General features: G+C 47.1%; 1 protein-coding gene and 1 pseudogene across 1 annotated transcript in view; one reads left to right on the top strand and one right to left on the bottom strand.

The window, feature by feature from the left end:
- The window catches only part of FXR2 (FMR1 autosomal homolog 2), a 27,798-nt gene extending 12,075 nt beyond the window's left edge, over positions 1 to 15,723 (bottom strand). The window contains exons 1-7 of the mRNA XM_033184720.1: positions 15,272 to 15,723; positions 6,735 to 6,787; positions 6,282 to 6,375; positions 3,160 to 3,231; positions 2,908 to 3,056; positions 2,398 to 2,491; positions 887 to 1,003 (exon numbers count right to left, since the gene is read on the bottom strand). Of these exons, the coding sequence (XP_033040611.1) occupies positions 887 to 1,003; positions 2,398 to 2,491; positions 2,908 to 3,056; positions 3,160 to 3,231; positions 6,282 to 6,375; positions 6,735 to 6,787; positions 15,272 to 15,352 (660 nt within the window). The 5' untranslated portion in view covers positions 15,353 to 15,723. The remainder of the gene's footprint in view (positions 1 to 886; positions 1,004 to 2,397; positions 2,492 to 2,907; positions 3,057 to 3,159; positions 3,232 to 6,281; positions 6,376 to 6,734; positions 6,788 to 15,271) is intronic.
- LOC117068126 lies at positions 12,039 to 12,132 on the top strand (annotated as a pseudogene).

The following is a 15,723-nucleotide window of genomic DNA, read 5'->3' as shown; positions in this document are numbered from 1 at the left end:
TGTTCTAGTTTACCTATTAAGTTGTGAGAATGAACAAACAGAAAAAATATTTTAAATATAAAATTTAAAAAAAGAAACACTCTAGCCTACCGACCTCACTGGCACAGATGAAGATAAATCTCAGCGTAATGAAATTATTTGCCAAAAGACAATTATTTGACAAGACTTAGCATTCCAAGTCCAGTGGTACGCCCAGTGTCCATATGGTTCTCAAATATATCCTGCAAAGTAGTTTGGTTTCCACAGGTGATTTGGGGGTGTTGGTGGAGGTAAGAGCCATGTCCACTTTCCACTTGCAGACAGAGCTGCTCTGACTGATTATTTTATGCACTGTGGTTCCAAGTAACATTTAATTTCATCAAAAAGGATGCCATCGGCTAGGTGTGGTGCCTCACGCCTGTAATCCCAGCACTTTGGGAGGCCGAGGTGGGTGGATCACATGAGGTCAGGAGTACGAGATCAGGTTGGGCAACATGGCAAAATCCCATCTCCACTAATCATACAAAACTTAGCCGGGTGTGGTGGCGCACGCCTGTAATCCCAGCTACTCAGAAGGCTGAGGCATGAGAATTGCTTAAACACAGGAGGTGGGGGTTGCAGTGAGCCGAGATCGTGTCACTGCACTCCAGCCTAGGCGACAGAGCGAGACTCTGTCTCAAGAAAATTTTTAAAAATTGGTTAAAAGAAATTTGAAAATAATTGCACTATAACATGATAGAGCTCTGTCATCTGGAGGAGTCTGAGATAAAATAATAGCTGAACCAGGTTTAATTGCCCAGAAAAAGTCTTAGTCTTTGTTCTGTAAACACAAGAGCATGGATGGAGGACAGGGTAGGAAGGGAGGAAGACAATACCTTCAGCAGGAGGAAAAGGAGCTAAAAGTTACCTCTAGGTGCTTGGTAGCTTCTTCATTGCGGGACATAAGTAGCAGTTTGGTGCGCAGGCTTCGGAAATGCATATCACCCAGCAGAGATGCTCGCTTCACAGGGGCTTCTGTGGTTGACTGCGAGAAAACCAGTGGGAAAGTCATTAAAACTGGCTTGGAATAAACACTGAGGGAGAGCCAGGGACTAGAAATCAGGATGCCTAAGTCTCGGGAAAGGGGTTGAGAAATGAAGCTAGCAGGCTGGGCGCGGTAGCTCATGCCTGTAATCCCAGCACTTTGGGAGGCTGAGGCAGGCGGATCACGAGGTCAGGAGTTCAAGACCATACTGGCCAACAGGGTGAGACCCTGTATCTACTAAAAATACAAAAATTAGCCGGGCGTGGTGGTGCATGCCTATAATTCCAGCTACTCCAGAGGCTGAGGCAGTAGAATCGCTTGAACCCAGGAGTCAGAGGTTGCAGTGAATTGAGACTGTGCCACTGCATTCTAGCCTGGTGACAGAGCAATACTCCGTCTTCAAAAAAAAAAAAAAAAGAAATGACGCTAGGAAGGAGGCGACTCACTGTCAGTCCCACAAAGGCTGACTATCCGGGTACTGAAGGACAATGGTTTAGAGAGAAAGCAAAGAGCAAGCATTAAGATGAGAGCTACATACTCTATTACTGAAAGTCCAAGTATCAAGAGAGCGTCTCCAACCCAGATGGCAACATGATTATCAGGTTTAAAAAAAAAGGTCAGAGGCCAGGCATGGTAACTCACGCCTGTAATCCCAGCACTTTGAGAGGCTGAGGTGGGCGGATCATGAGGTCAGGAGTTCAAGACTAGCCTGACCAATATGGTGAAACCTTGTTTCTACTAAAAATACAAAAATTAGCTGGGCATGTCGGGTGTGGTGGCTTATGCCTGTAATCCAAGAACTTGGGAGGCCGAGACGGGTGGATCACAAGATCAGGAGTTCAAGACCAGCCTGGCCAAGATGGTGAAACCCTGTCTCTACTAAAAATACAAAAAAAAATTAGCCAGACGAGGTGGCAGGTGCCTGTGATCCCAGCTACTCAGGAGGCTGAGGCAGGAGAATCGCTTCAACTCGGAGGGTGGAGGTTGCAGTGAGCCAAGATCACACCACTGCACTCCAGCCTGGGCGACAGAGTGAGATTCCATCTCAAAAAAAAAAAAAAAAAATTAGCCAGGCATGGTGACGCACACCTGTAATCCCAGCTACTCGGGAGACTGAGGCAGGAGAATTGCTTGAACCCAGGAGGCGGAGGTTGCAGTGAGCCGAGATTGTGCCATTGTTCTCCAGCCTGGGCAACAAGAATGAGACTCCGTTTCAAAAAAAAGAAAAAAAAAGGTAGGGCTACCTCAGCCTGTAGGAGTCAGGAGCAACACAGTCCTCTCTGACAAATAAATATAAGCACATTTAAGCCCTTTCCTTTCTGCAAAGGGGTTAAAAGGGGAAAAAGAAAAAATGTTCAAAGGGCTTATGTGAAATTCAGGCAGAATAAACTCACCAGAATGAAGAGCTCACTGTTTGTGATGTTGAGAAAGATGCAGTTGGCTCCCAGGGCTTTCTTGAACTCTTTATGGACGTTTTCATTGGAGCAGCTGCAAAGGAAAAAAGTACTCAGAGGGCAGAATACAGAGAGTACAGTGAAGGGCTCTGGGGAGGCCGGGCATGGTGGTTTGCACCTGTAATCCTAGCACTCTGGGAGGCTAGGGCAAGATGATCACATGAGGTCAGGAGTTCAAGATTAGCATGGGCAACATAGTGAGACCCTGTCTCTATTAAAAAAAAAAAAAAAAATCAGAGGAGCAGGGCTGAGTGCATAAGAAAAGAAGAGGGACCACAGTTAAAGAACAAGGATGGAAAAATAAACGGAGTGTCTTCTTAGCAAGAAGGGCTCTAGAGGGCCAGGGGAACAACAGAGAAAACTGCAAAGTGGGAGTGATCCCTGGAAGAAATAAAGCCAGAGATTAGGGCTGTAAAGAGGGCCCTCACTCCCACCATCCTTAACACTCACGCTTCTCTCAGATCCTCGGGCACAGCCATGGTAACCTTGAAGAAGCTGCCTTTGGTTGCAAGGGGATTGGGATTAACTGGCCGAAGTCGCTCCAGGGTAACAATTTCATTGTAGGTGGCATCACAGGCAGCATATTCAATAACATAGAACTGGCATATGGTAAAAAAGGAGAAGTTGTGGATGACCTAGGCAACTTTCTAAGAATAAAATATTTGTTTCAGTAGTTCTCCAAAGGCATTCCCAGTCACTCACATCTCCCTTCATCATCCGCACCCGGGCCAGCCACCAGCCACAAGGTTCCTGTTCATTGGCTCGAGAATAAACCTAAAGAAAAGTAGAGAATCAAAGAGATATTGAAGACCACCCAAAAGTATCAAGAAAGGGATGAGGAGGCCAGGCATGGTGGGGCTCACACCCGTAATCTCAGTGCTTTGGGAGGCTGAGGCAAAAGGAATGCTTATGCCCAGGAGTTCAAGACCAGCTTAGGCAATGTAAACAATAGAATAACCATTAAGATATTTGGGGTTATTGGACACAGTGGCTCACGCCTATAATCCCAGCACTTTGGGAGGCCAAGGTAGGAGGATCTCTTGAGCACAGGAGTTCTCAAGAATGGTCTGGGCAACGACAACATAGTGAGACCCCATCTCCACCAAAAAAAAAAAGAAACAAAAAAACAAGAGGCCAAGCATAGTGGCTTACGCCCATGATCCCAGCACTTTGGCTGAGGTGGGCTGATCACCTGAGGTCAGGAGTTCAAGACCAGCCTGGCCAACATAGTAGAACCCCACCTCTACTAAAAATACAAAAATTAGCCAGGTGTGGTGGCACATGCCTGTACTTCCAGCTACTCAAGAGGCTGACGCAAGAGAATCACTTGAACCTAGGAGGCAGAGGTTTCAGTGAGCTGAGATTGTAGCACTGCACTCCACCCTAGGTGACAGAGCAAGACACTGTCTCAAAAAGAAAACAAAAAAGAGGCAGTTGTGGTGGTGCACTCCTGCAGTCCTAACTACTCAGGAGGCCGAGATGGGAGGATCACTTGAGCCTGGGAGGTTGAGCCTGAGCAGTGAGCAGTGAGCTATGATTGCACCACTGCACTTCAGCACGGGCAACAGAATGAAAACTTGTCTCAAAAGAAAAACCCAACAAGATATTTGGGATGGCCAGGCGTGGTGGTTCACGCCTGTAATCCCAGCACCTTGGGAGGCCAACGCAGGCAGATCACAAGGTCAGGAGTTCAAGACCAGCCTGGCCAACAGAGTGAAACCCCATCTCTACTAAAAACACAAAAATTGGCCAGGCGTGGTGGCTCACGCCTGTAATCCCAGCACTTTGGGAGGCTAAGGCGGGTGGATCACGAGCTCAGGAGATCGAGACCATCCTGGCTAACATGGTGAAACCCTGTCTCTACTAAAAATACCAAAAAAAAATTAGCTGGGCGTGGTGGAGGGCGCCTGTAGTCCCAGCTACTTGGGAGGCCGAAGCAGGAGAATGGCGTGAACCCAGGAGGCGGAGCTTGCAGTGAGCCGAGATCACGCCACTGCACTCCAGCCTGGGTGACAAAGCGAGACTCCATCTCAAAAAAAACCAAAAAACAAAAATACAAAAATTAGCCGGCCCGGCCAGGCACAGTGGCTCAAGCCTGTAATCCCAGCACTTTGGGAGGCCGAGACAGGCGGATCACGAAGTCACAAGATCAAGACCATCCTGGCTAACATGGTGAAACCCCATCTCTACTAAAAAATACAAAAAACTAGCCAGGCGAGGTGGCGGGTACCTGTAGTCTCAGCTACTCGGGAGGCTGAGGCAGGACAATGGCGTGAACCCAGGAGGCGGAGCTTGCAGTGAGCCGAGATCACGCCACTGCATTCCAGCCTGGGTGACAAAGCGAGACTCCATCTCAAAAAAAACCAAAAAACAAAAATACAAAAATTAGCCGGCCCGGCCAGGCACAGTAGCTCAAGCCTGTAATCCCAGCACTTTGGGAGGCCGAGACAGGCGGATCACGAAGTCACAAGATCAAGACCATCCTGGCTAACATGGTGAAACCCCATCTCTACTAAAAAATACAAAAAACTAGCCGGGCGAGGTGGCGGGTACCTGTAGTCTCAGCTACTTGGGAGGCTGAGGCAGGACAATGGCGTGAACCCGGGAGGCGGAGCTTGCAGTGAGCTGAGATCCGGCCACTGCACTCCAGCCTGGGCGACAGAGCGAGACTCTGTCTCAAAAAAAAAAAAAAAATGAGCCAGCCTGGTGGCGTGAGCCTGTAATCCCAGCTACTTGGGAGGCTGAGGCAGGAGAATCACTTGAACCTGGGAGGTGGGGGTTGCAGTGAGCCATAATCGCGCCACTGCACTCCAGCTTGAGCAACAGAGTGAGACTTTGTCTCAAAAAGAAAAAAAAAAAAAGATATTTGGGATGCATCTTTTGTTTTCTTTCTTTCTTTTTTTTGAGACGAAGTTTTGCTCTTGGTGCTCAGGCTGGAGTGTAATGGCGCAATCTCAGCTCACTGCAACCTTCACTTCCCAGTTTTAAGCAATTCTCCTCCCTCAGCCTCCCAAGTAGCTGGGATTACAGGTGCCCGCCACCACGCCCAGCTAGTTTCTTGTATTTTTAGTAGAGATGGGGTTTCACCATATTGGGCAGGCTGGTCTTGAACTCCCGACCTCAGGTGATCTGCCCCCCTTGGTCTCCAAAAGTGCTGGGATTTCAGGTGTGAGCCACTGCATCCAGCCCGGGATGCATCTTAAACCAAGGATACAGGAAACCAGAGGAAGGAACTAATTAAAAATCAGAGGATGGCAGGGCATGGTGGCTCATCACTGTAATCCCAGCACTTTGGGAGGCTGAGGTGGGTGGATAACCTGAGGTCAGAAGTTCAAGACTAGCCTGGCCAACATGGTAAAACCTCATCTCTGCAAAAATACAAAAATTAGCCGGGCATGATGGCGAGTGCCTGTAATCCCAGCTACTTGGGAGGCTGAGGTGGAAGAATTGCTTGAAACCAAGAGGCGGAGGTTGTAGTAAGCCGAGATCACACCACTGCACTCCAGCCTGGGCAACAGAGCAAGACTCCATCTCAAAAAAAAAAAAAAAAAAAAAATTAGAGCACACTGGATCTCAGATGCTATTATCACAAATGGAAGGCAAATCCCCTGAAACTGGGGATGTCCCTGAGAGTTTGGCTGATCATAACAGTGATGAAAGGGGAACTGCTGCATTTTACATTTCCACAGGCATGTAGCCTATGGAAATGGCTTAGTGGCTGGATATGGCTTAGTTGGGGAGGAAGGAATATGAATCAACCAGAGAAAAGCCTAGAATCCTGGGAAAAAGTGACATTTAGAAAGGGTGTACTCCACAGCCCTTACCTCCACTTCATCCCCTTCTGTGATCTCCTTATTATAGTCAGCTGGAGGTGGTAGTCGGACATCTCCAAAAGGAATTTGTCTCTCACTCTGCCAGCTGTAAGAGAAACAAGAACATGAAAAAGCTACTCTGACTGATATGGCTGCCCATTTCTTTACAAAAGGGTTATTGCCTCAGCTGGGTGATTCCCACCTATCTGGATAATTAGAGGCTAACCCCCAGGCCCTGCTCCATAGTGGTGCCATCCATCTCTTTCTAGACTCTAAATACTGGGCCAAACGCCCCCACCCTCACCAAATTCTCAGCCCTTTCCTCTCCTGGGATCCATGTAAGTTTCCCACCCAAACCCTCAGCTCTCCCCACCTATTACATGCCTCATAGGACTCAGCCGCCCCCTCTTCTCCACTCTCCTTTTAGGACCTAGTATGCTGGATTCTCTATTCCCAAGGTCTTACTTGTTTTCAAAGAAGATGGTGACAGAGTCTTCATGGACATCCTTCACAAAGCCCTAGAATGGATTTTAGAAAAAAGTAAAAAATATAAAATGACCTTTTACTTCCACCTTAGCCACCAAGGGAATAGAGACACCACAAACCCTTACACTTGAGTTTTAGATAGGGACACAAGTGGTGTAATGAGAGAGCCTGAAAGGCTGCACTGGGGAAAGAATATGGGCAGTCAGACAGAGAAAGGAAATTATATTGTCATGGAGAAGTGTATGTACCACCTGCATCAGAACAGCCTGGAAACCAGTGATCTACTCAGGCTCCCACAGGGGCCTCCCTATCTGTCTGCCTCCTGTTGTGCTGAGCAGCCTGCCAGAGTTCAATTAAAATACCAACAACATTCAGCAAGGCTAAGAATATCCCATGAGACAGTGTGAGGCTGTCCTAGAACACCTAGAGGACATGAAGATCTGTCAAGAGAGAGAAGGGCCTACCTCCGCAATACAGCAAGAGATCTGAGCAGACTCGCTGCCCTGATGCATGGGTCCTAGGACAATAATCAGAACACTAGACAAGTTCAAAATTGTGATGAACACAATTTACAGAAGGAAAAATTAAGACTTAAAATACATCAGAGTTTTTTAATACTAGAATTGAATCTAGAATGACACTGAAAATTTATAAAGGATAACAAAATTTATGGAAGACTCCAAACTTGATATTATGACAAGAGGAACAGGGATGACTGAACAGCTGATCCATCTCCTGTGGTTTATGTTCTCACTAAGGACATGCGTTCACCCCTGCGCTCCCAATTTTTCTACCTTCTCCCTATCTGTCACATACAATTAGGGATTTCTAATTTTGAAAAAGGTCTAGCTTATGAATTTATTATTTTATCAACTGTGCTTTTGGTTTCATATCTAAGAAATCTTTGCCCAGGCTAGGCACAGTGGCTCACACCTGTAATCCCAGTACTTTGGGAGGACAAGGCAGGCAGATCATCTGAGGTCAGGAGTTCGAGACCAGCCTGGCCAACATGGTGAAACCCCGTTTCTACTAAAAATACAAACTTAGCCAGGCATGGTAGTGCATGCCTGTAATCCCAGCTACTTGGGAGGCTGAGGAAAGAGAATCACCTGAACCTGAGAGTCAGAGGTTGCAGTGAGCCAAGATCGTGCCATTGCACTCCAGCCTGAGCAACAAGAGCAAAACTCCATCTCAAAAAAAAGAAGAGAAAGAAATCTTTGCCTAATCCAAGGCCACAAAGATTTTTCTCTTATGTCTTCTTCTGAAACTTTTAGTTTTTTGTTTTATATTTACATCTATACTCCTTTGTTTTTAGACAGAGTCTCGCTCTGTCACCCAGGCTGGAGTGCAATGGCATAATCTCTTGGCCCACTGCAACATCCACCCCCCAGGTTCAAGCAATTCTCCTGCCTCAGCCTCTGGAGTAGCTGAGGTTACAGGTAACCGCCACCATACCAGGCTAATTTTTCATATTTTTAGTAGAGATGGGGTTTTACCATGTTGGCCAGGCTGGTCTCGAACTCCTGACCTCAGATGATCCACCTGCCTCGGCCTCCCAAAGCTGGGATTACAGGTGTGAGCCACTGTGCCCAGCCCTATAATCCATTTTAAATTAAGTTTTATATATAAGATGAGGTATTGATCAATGTTTTTTAAATTTTTAAATTTTTATTTATTTTTTTTGAGACAGAGTTTCGCTCTTGTTGCCCAGGCTGGAGTGCAATGGTGCAACTTTGGCTCACTGCAACCTCCGCCTCCCAGGTTCAAGCAATTCTGCCTCAGCCTCCCAAGTAGCCGGGATTACAGGCATGTGCCACCAAGCTCGGCTAATTTTGTATTTTTAGTAGAGACAGGGTTTCTCCACGTTGGTCAGATTGGTCTCAAACTCCTGACCTCTGGTGATCCACCCGCCTCAGCCTCCCAAAGTGCTGGGATTACAGGTATGAACCATTGTGCCTGGCCTCTTTTTTTAAAACATATTTTTTATTTATTTATTTTTTTTTTTGAGACAGTCTCTCGCTGTGTCGCCCAGGCTGGAGTGCAGTGGCCCCGATCTCAGCTCACTGCAAGCTCCGCTTCCCGGGTTTACGCCACTCTCCTTCCTCCGCCTCCCGAGTAGCTGGGACTACAGGCGTCTGCCACCTCGCCCTGCTAGTTTTTTGTATTTTTTAGTAGGGACAGGGTTTCACTGTGTTAGCCAGGATGGTCTCGATCTCCTGACCTCGTGATCCGCCCATCTTGGCCTCCCAAAGTGCTGGGATTACAGGCTTGAGCCTAAAACCTATTTTTAAATTAAAAAAAAATTTTTTTAATAGAGACGGGGTTTCGCTGTGTTGCCCAGGCTGGTCTTAAACTCCTGGACTCAAGCAACACACCCGCCTTAGCCTCCAAGAATGTTGGAATTACAGGCATGACCACTGTGCCCAGCCCATTTTTTACCTATAGATATCTTGTTCCAGCACTGTTTGTTGAAAAGACAAACAGTTCTTTCTGGCCGGGGGTGGTAGCTCACACCTGTAATCCCAACACTGGGAGGCCAAGGCTGACAGATCAGCTGAGGCCAAGAGTTCGAGACCAGTCTGGCCAATATGGCAAAACCCCATAGCTGCTGCTGCTGCTGCTGGTGCTGCTGCTGCTGCTGCTGCTGCTGCTGCTGCTGGTGCTGCTACTACTACTACTACTACTACTACTACTACTACTACTACTATATAAATTAGCAGGCGTGGTGGCACATGGCTGTAATCTCAGCTATTCAGGGTGGCTGAGGCATGAAAATCACTTGAAGCCAGAAGGCAGAGGCTGAAGTCAGTCAAGATCATGCCATCGCACTGCAGCCTAGACAACAGAGCAAAACTCTGCCTTTAAAAAAAAAAAGAAAAGAAAAGACTATCCTTTCTCAGCTGAATTGAACTGCCTTTTCATTTCTGTCAAAAATCAGGAAGCGCAATTTAATGTATAATGACAGAAAGAAGATTGGTAGTTGATGGAGGACTTTTGGGAGTGACAGAAATGTTCGTTCTTTTGATTGCAGTGATGGTTTCAGTTATATATATGTCAAAACTTAACAAATGGCACACTTCAAATATGTCTACCTTGTTGTATGTCAATTTCACCTCAATAAACATGTTTTTTATTAGAGAGCCTGGACAACACAGGGAGAACCCATCTCTGCAAAAAATTTAAAAATTAGCAGGGTATGATGGCTTGTGCCTGCAGTCCCAGCTATTCAGGAGGCTGAGGTGGGAGGATCACTTGAGCCAGGGAGGTTGAGGCTGTAGTGAGCTGTGATCACACCACTGCAGTCCACAGCTTGGGCAACAGAGCAAGACTCTGACTCAAAAATAAATAAATTTAAAAAAATAAAAAAATAAAAGAAGTAGTGGTTTCAAAAGGCTAATACACAAGAACTATTCATGAGCTGTGCTGGAGGGACAAAGGCTAAGCTTAGAAGAGAAAACACCAAAAATGCCCTTGGCAAATGCACAGCTCCCACCTCACAGAACTAATCAATCATAAACACTTACCAGATTGCTATTTCCTTATGATGGGAAAATCTAAGCCTGCATTTCGCTCTTCATACAAGCCACCTTTCTCGTCTTTAGGGATATGTCTTGCTATAGAGGCTGCAGTCAGTCAAGATCATTCTTGACTGAATGTTCTTTCTTAGAGCCTTACTACTGCCCAAGGCTTTAATTACTACTGGTAATTCCTGGCCTCTTTTTTACCCATGCTTTCTCTTTCTGTGACATTCTCTTCTCCAGAAATGTTTTTTCTACTCTTCATTCAGATTTTTTTCCTTTTTTTAAAAAAGAACCTGAGTTATGAACATATTCATTCAAGTTTAATGCCAACTCCTACTGTTCTCCATTCAAGTCTTCTGAGGCACTTTTACTTCTACTTGCCTGGGTCCCTCTTCCCTTTTGGGTTCTTCCCTTAGCTCCTGCTCAGGTATCCTCCCTCCTCCCACAACCACTAATATTTTAACCATTCCCTCTTCTTTTCCCTGTAATCCCAACACTGGGAGGCTGAGGCCGGCAGATCAGCTGAGGTCAGGCGTTCGAGACCAGTCTGGCCAATATGGCAAAACCCCATCGCTACAAAAAAAAACAAACTATATATATATAATATATATATATATATATATATATAATATATATATATATATTATATATATATCACACACACATATAAATATAAATTAGCCAGGCGTGGTGGCACATGGCTGTAACCTCAGCTATTCATGGTGGCTGAGGCATGAGTATCACTTGAAGCCAAGAGGCAGCGGCTGTAGGGTCGTCTGGATTTCTAGAATTATTCCAATCAAGACTCTTCAGCTGACTTTATCCAATTCTTTACCCAAAATGTCTACTCCAAGTCTTAGAAGTAGTTTATCACGGCAGGAGTTACACTGACAGAAAGAAGTGGAAAAGAGACAGATGACAATCACTAACCTACTGCTTTTGTGAAGAGATTTCTACTCCTAGATATATTCACAAAGGCTATGCCTATGGTGTAATCCAATTATCCTCCACCATGTTAGGCTTGGCCCCAGGGTGAGGAGCAATATTACCCTAGTTTTTCCAGCTACCATGACTTCCAAGGCAGAAATGCAAAGCTCAGAATGGAGTAATCTCTCACATCACTCGGTAGTTCAACCAAATCTCACTTAACCCTTATACTTCCAGGGTCTTTTTCCTTCAATTAGTCTCCAAAACTAGCTCTGTCCCCAACTTCATATTCCAATCCTGTCTCTGCTCCTAAATTCCACCCATTCATCCCATACTAGTTTTTTTCTCCAAGGGTATCAGTGGTGGAAAGTGAGCCCCAAGTTCTGCTCAGTCTATGCTCATTGTGAAAATAAGCAGGGGAAGGCAAAAGCAGATGGGTGGAATGTGTTAGGGAGCCACCTAGATCCAGAGGATGACTTGATTCAGTGGCCACAGCATCACCTGGCTTTGGTTTCTGGAGCCTGGCACCAAGCCAGTAGAGCAAGAGCGAGCCCCAGGTTCCTAGGTACTTTGGTTTCCTCAAATTAGAAGATATAAAATGGGTCCCCACTTTGACTGTCGTCTAGTTCTAGACTCCCAAAGCAAAGGAGGGGGTTCTAGGAGAAGAGGAGGAACAGTCTGAGTAAAAACCAAGTACTGAAGCTGAGGATGCCACGTTGATTAAGAAAGGAATGGGGATTAAAATATCCAGGTGAGGTTCGGAGTAGGATGATTGCGCCCTGGAAGGTGAATACTTCATTTGGGAGAGTACAACTTAAAGAATAAAATACATTAGATCATTTTGTACGTCTTAAGCATGATGACTGAGGTTTCAAGCTCACATGTGATGTGTGCCTCCCTCAAACCTTGTTACGGATGCCAGTCTAACACGAAAAAAAAACAGAAAAAAAGAGTAAGTTCTGACAAACTTAATGTTGGGATAGCTACAAAATAACTTGGACCCCAGATCTAACATTTTATCCTTTAAGAAAACTAACTGATGGGAGGGCATGGTGGTTCACACCTGTAATCCCAGCACTTGGGAGGCCAAGGCGGGCGAATCACTTGAGGTCAGGAGTCAGAAATCAGCCTGGCCAACATGGCGAAACCCCATCTCTACTGAAAATACAAAAACTAGCCAGGCATGGTGTTGCACACCTGTAATCCCAGCTACTCGGGAGGCTGAGGCTGGAGAATCGCTTGAACCCAGGAGGCAGAGGCTGCAGTGAGATGACATCATGCCACTGTACTCCAGCCTGGATGACAAAAGGAGACCCTGTCTCAAATTAAAAAAAAAAAAAAGAAAAGAAAGAAAAGAAAACTGACAACAGGGCCCAATTCTGAGAGAGGAGAAAGGGACCTTCCCAATGTACAATTCTAGAAGCAGTGTAAATACTCCCTGACCCATCCCAAGTTTGCTGAGTCATGAATATTAAATCAGCAGCAAGGTCAAAACGGATAAGTATCTATAGGGTACTGAGAGTGGAAGATTAGCCTGAATTTAGGGATTTGTGGTTTTTAACTCAGGAACAGGGCAGAAAATGCTAACCTGCCCAGATCAACATTACCACATTACCTGGCTTTCAGCTCAACCCCAGACTCTACTCTCTGAATCGGCGTATCCTGGTCCCCATGTACTCAAGTCTATCATTGCCCACAGCGCACAGGAGAAAGGGAAAAGATTCAGAGAGATTTTCTGCTGGACACTTATATGTGGAACAGAAAACGTGTCCCTTCCCAGCCATCTCATACAGTTCATTTGAACTGGATACCAATCTTTCCCAGCTGTGCAGGGCTCCTATGCTTCCTAGAACAAAGCAAACATCATATCTTGATCTTGGACTCAGCTTAAGAATCACTTTTCTTGGAACTCAGAATTTTGGGGTGGTAAGGACCCAGATGAAGGAAAAGACACCGAGGGAAACAGGTAGGACCACTTTAGGAAGCGTATTTCAACACAGGTAGTGCAAGTTTGGGGAAAAGGATATGAGAGACAAATGTGCTCTATCAAAAGCAGAAAGGAATTAGAGACTTTTGCCAAAAAAAACAGAAATGCTATGGAGGCAGGCTAGAAGAAAAAGTCCCAAGAGTTAGGCAAGTATGCAGAAAATGATAAAAGAGATCAGCAGGGAGCTTCCTTCAGCTAGACAGGGAATTAGGTGATTCCTGGGGATTACACAGGAATACAGAAATATTAGGAGAAAAAGCCAAAAACTTGAATTGAGACAGTAAGTTAGACATGGGTACCCAAAGTCACCACACAGAAAGAAATCTGATGAGGGAAGTAAGGCAAAAATGGGTAAGTATGAAGAGTAAGTAAAAAATGACTACAATGGCGCGGTGGCTCACGCCTGTAATCCCAGCACTTTGGGAGGCCGAGGTGGGCAGATCACGAGGTCAGGAGATCAAGACCATCCTGGCTAACATGGTGAAGCCTCGTCTCTACTAAAAATACAAAAAACTATCCAGGCGTGGTGGTGTGTGCCTGTAGTCCCAGCTACTCGGGAGGCTGAGACAGGAGAATGCCCTGAACCCGGGAGGCGGAGCTTGCAGTGAGCCGAGATCGCGCCACTGCACTCCAGCCTGGGCGACAGAGCCAGACTCCCTCTCAAAAAAAAAAAAAAAAGACTACAATGAACTTAGCAACTGAAGTAAAGGCAGAAACCACCCAAGGGAAATTACAAGACCCTCTACAGTTACAGAAAACATGACTTAAAGGAAGGAGTCAAAGACAGACACTTCCAAGGGCATGAGAAACCAGAGAGGGCTACTGTGGGGGGGAAAGGCCTGAGGGGAACCGAAGGAAAGGGGGAAGAGGGATCTACTCTTAACAAGTAATGCCATGGGAAGGTATCTCTTCTACAGCTCCCCAAGGTGAAATCAAAGAATGAGACAAATCAGGAGAGTCTCTGGGACAATTCCAGGCATCAAATCCAAGAGGTTCAGAATAGCAACAGTCAAAGAAAAACTCTTGGGAGGCAAGAAAGGGTTCTCTCTGGCTTAATCTAAATGGGAAAAAAATGTCCTAGAAAATGGATTCAGAGCAGATAAGGAAGGTGGTATTATAAGGAGTTCTAAGGAGCCAAATCCTGGGCAAAGGGGGAGGTCAAATAAGGAAGGGTCTTTGAAAGAGGATCTCTTTTTCCAAAAAAGATTGTCAGATTCCCGAACTGGGATAGTTGGCCAAGAGTCTTCAAGAAGTGGAAATCTTAAGAAAAACAGAAGGGAACCCCATGAGCTTCCTTTTAGAGATCATGACTATGAAGCTTACATGCCTCAAGACGAAGAAACTCTAAGAATGACCTGAAGGTATCTGAGGTCTAAGTGAGACCTCAAATCCATTCTGAGTAGAATGGTAGACCAGAGGGCCTTGAGATCAAGGTGTGGTGGGGTGAGAGACTTGCGAAAGATGCCACCTTATGGCTGGCTGAGAAGCAACTTGACTGATCCAACCCAGGGTTCCTGAGGTCAAAGATGCCAAACGTCGTAAATGGATCTGACCATTTCTCCTTGGCTTGGGAACCGGAATATAAGATGAAAGTGGGGTGAGTGTTCCAGAGTCAGTAGGCAGAGGCCTCTCTGAGGAAGATGAAAGGATCCGATATGGGACAGAGGGCCTTCCCAAGGGGACCGTGCGGAAGAAAGACAATTCTCCATGTGCCTGGACCGTGGGGAAGATGTGATTAAGGTCTAAGGTATGTCTTCCATCACACAACGGAAACAGTCAATTAGAAGCTGGGTAAAGGGGTCCCTCCTGGGGGGCGGGGAGCGCCAAGCCAGGGACAATAATGGCCTGAAGTTCATTATCCCTGAGATGGGGGTAGAAGCAGGTGCATTAAAGGGGTCAAAAATAAAAGGAACAGGGTTCACTCCAAGAGGTCTCTCAGGGAAGGCTGCGGGTGGGAGCAAGGGTCTAAGATTCTAAGGGCCAGGACTCAGCTCCAGAAGCTCGATCCCACCCCACGCGTTCCTGCTCCGGCCGGGGGAGGGGGCTAAGGACCGGCGTCCCCAGTCGGCGCGCCGTCTCACCTTGTAGAAGGCCCCGTTGGAGCCGCGCACCTCGACGGGCAGTCCCGGCTCCACATCCCCCCCAGAGGCCAGGCCGCCCATGGCGCCGCCACCGCCTCCGACTCCCCCGGCGGCGGCTGCAGCAGCAGTCTGAGTGCGGGCCGGGCCAGGCCCCCGGCGTCTCCCCGGAGGAGGAGCCGGAGGGGGAGCCGCGGGGGGCGGGAGCCGGGCCGGCCCCACGGCGGCCCTGCCACAGCCAACGAGCAGGGGCCCGGGGCCGGGCCGCTCCCCGTCCGCCGCCGCCGCCTTGGTCTCCGCCACCGTGAGGGAAACGGCCGCCGCCGCCGCTGCCTTCGTCACCTCAGCTTCCGCCCGCCGCCGCCCCCGCTGCTGCCTCAGTCCCGGGACCCGCTGCTGCCGCTGCCGCTCCACAGCCTCCACCTCCCCCTGCCACCGCCTCCTACTGCGCAGGC

The sequence above is a fragment of the Trachypithecus francoisi genome, unplaced genomic scaffold (assembly GCF_009764315.1).
Source record: "Trachypithecus francoisi isolate TF-2019V2 unplaced genomic scaffold, Tfra_2.0 Lachesis_group20, whole genome shotgun sequence".
In the NCBI taxonomy this organism is placed as follows: Eukaryota; Metazoa; Chordata; class Mammalia; order Primates; family Cercopithecidae; genus Trachypithecus; species Trachypithecus francoisi.
Note: the sequence above shows the minus strand (reverse complement) of the source record. Positions and strands in the feature narration are given on the sequence as shown.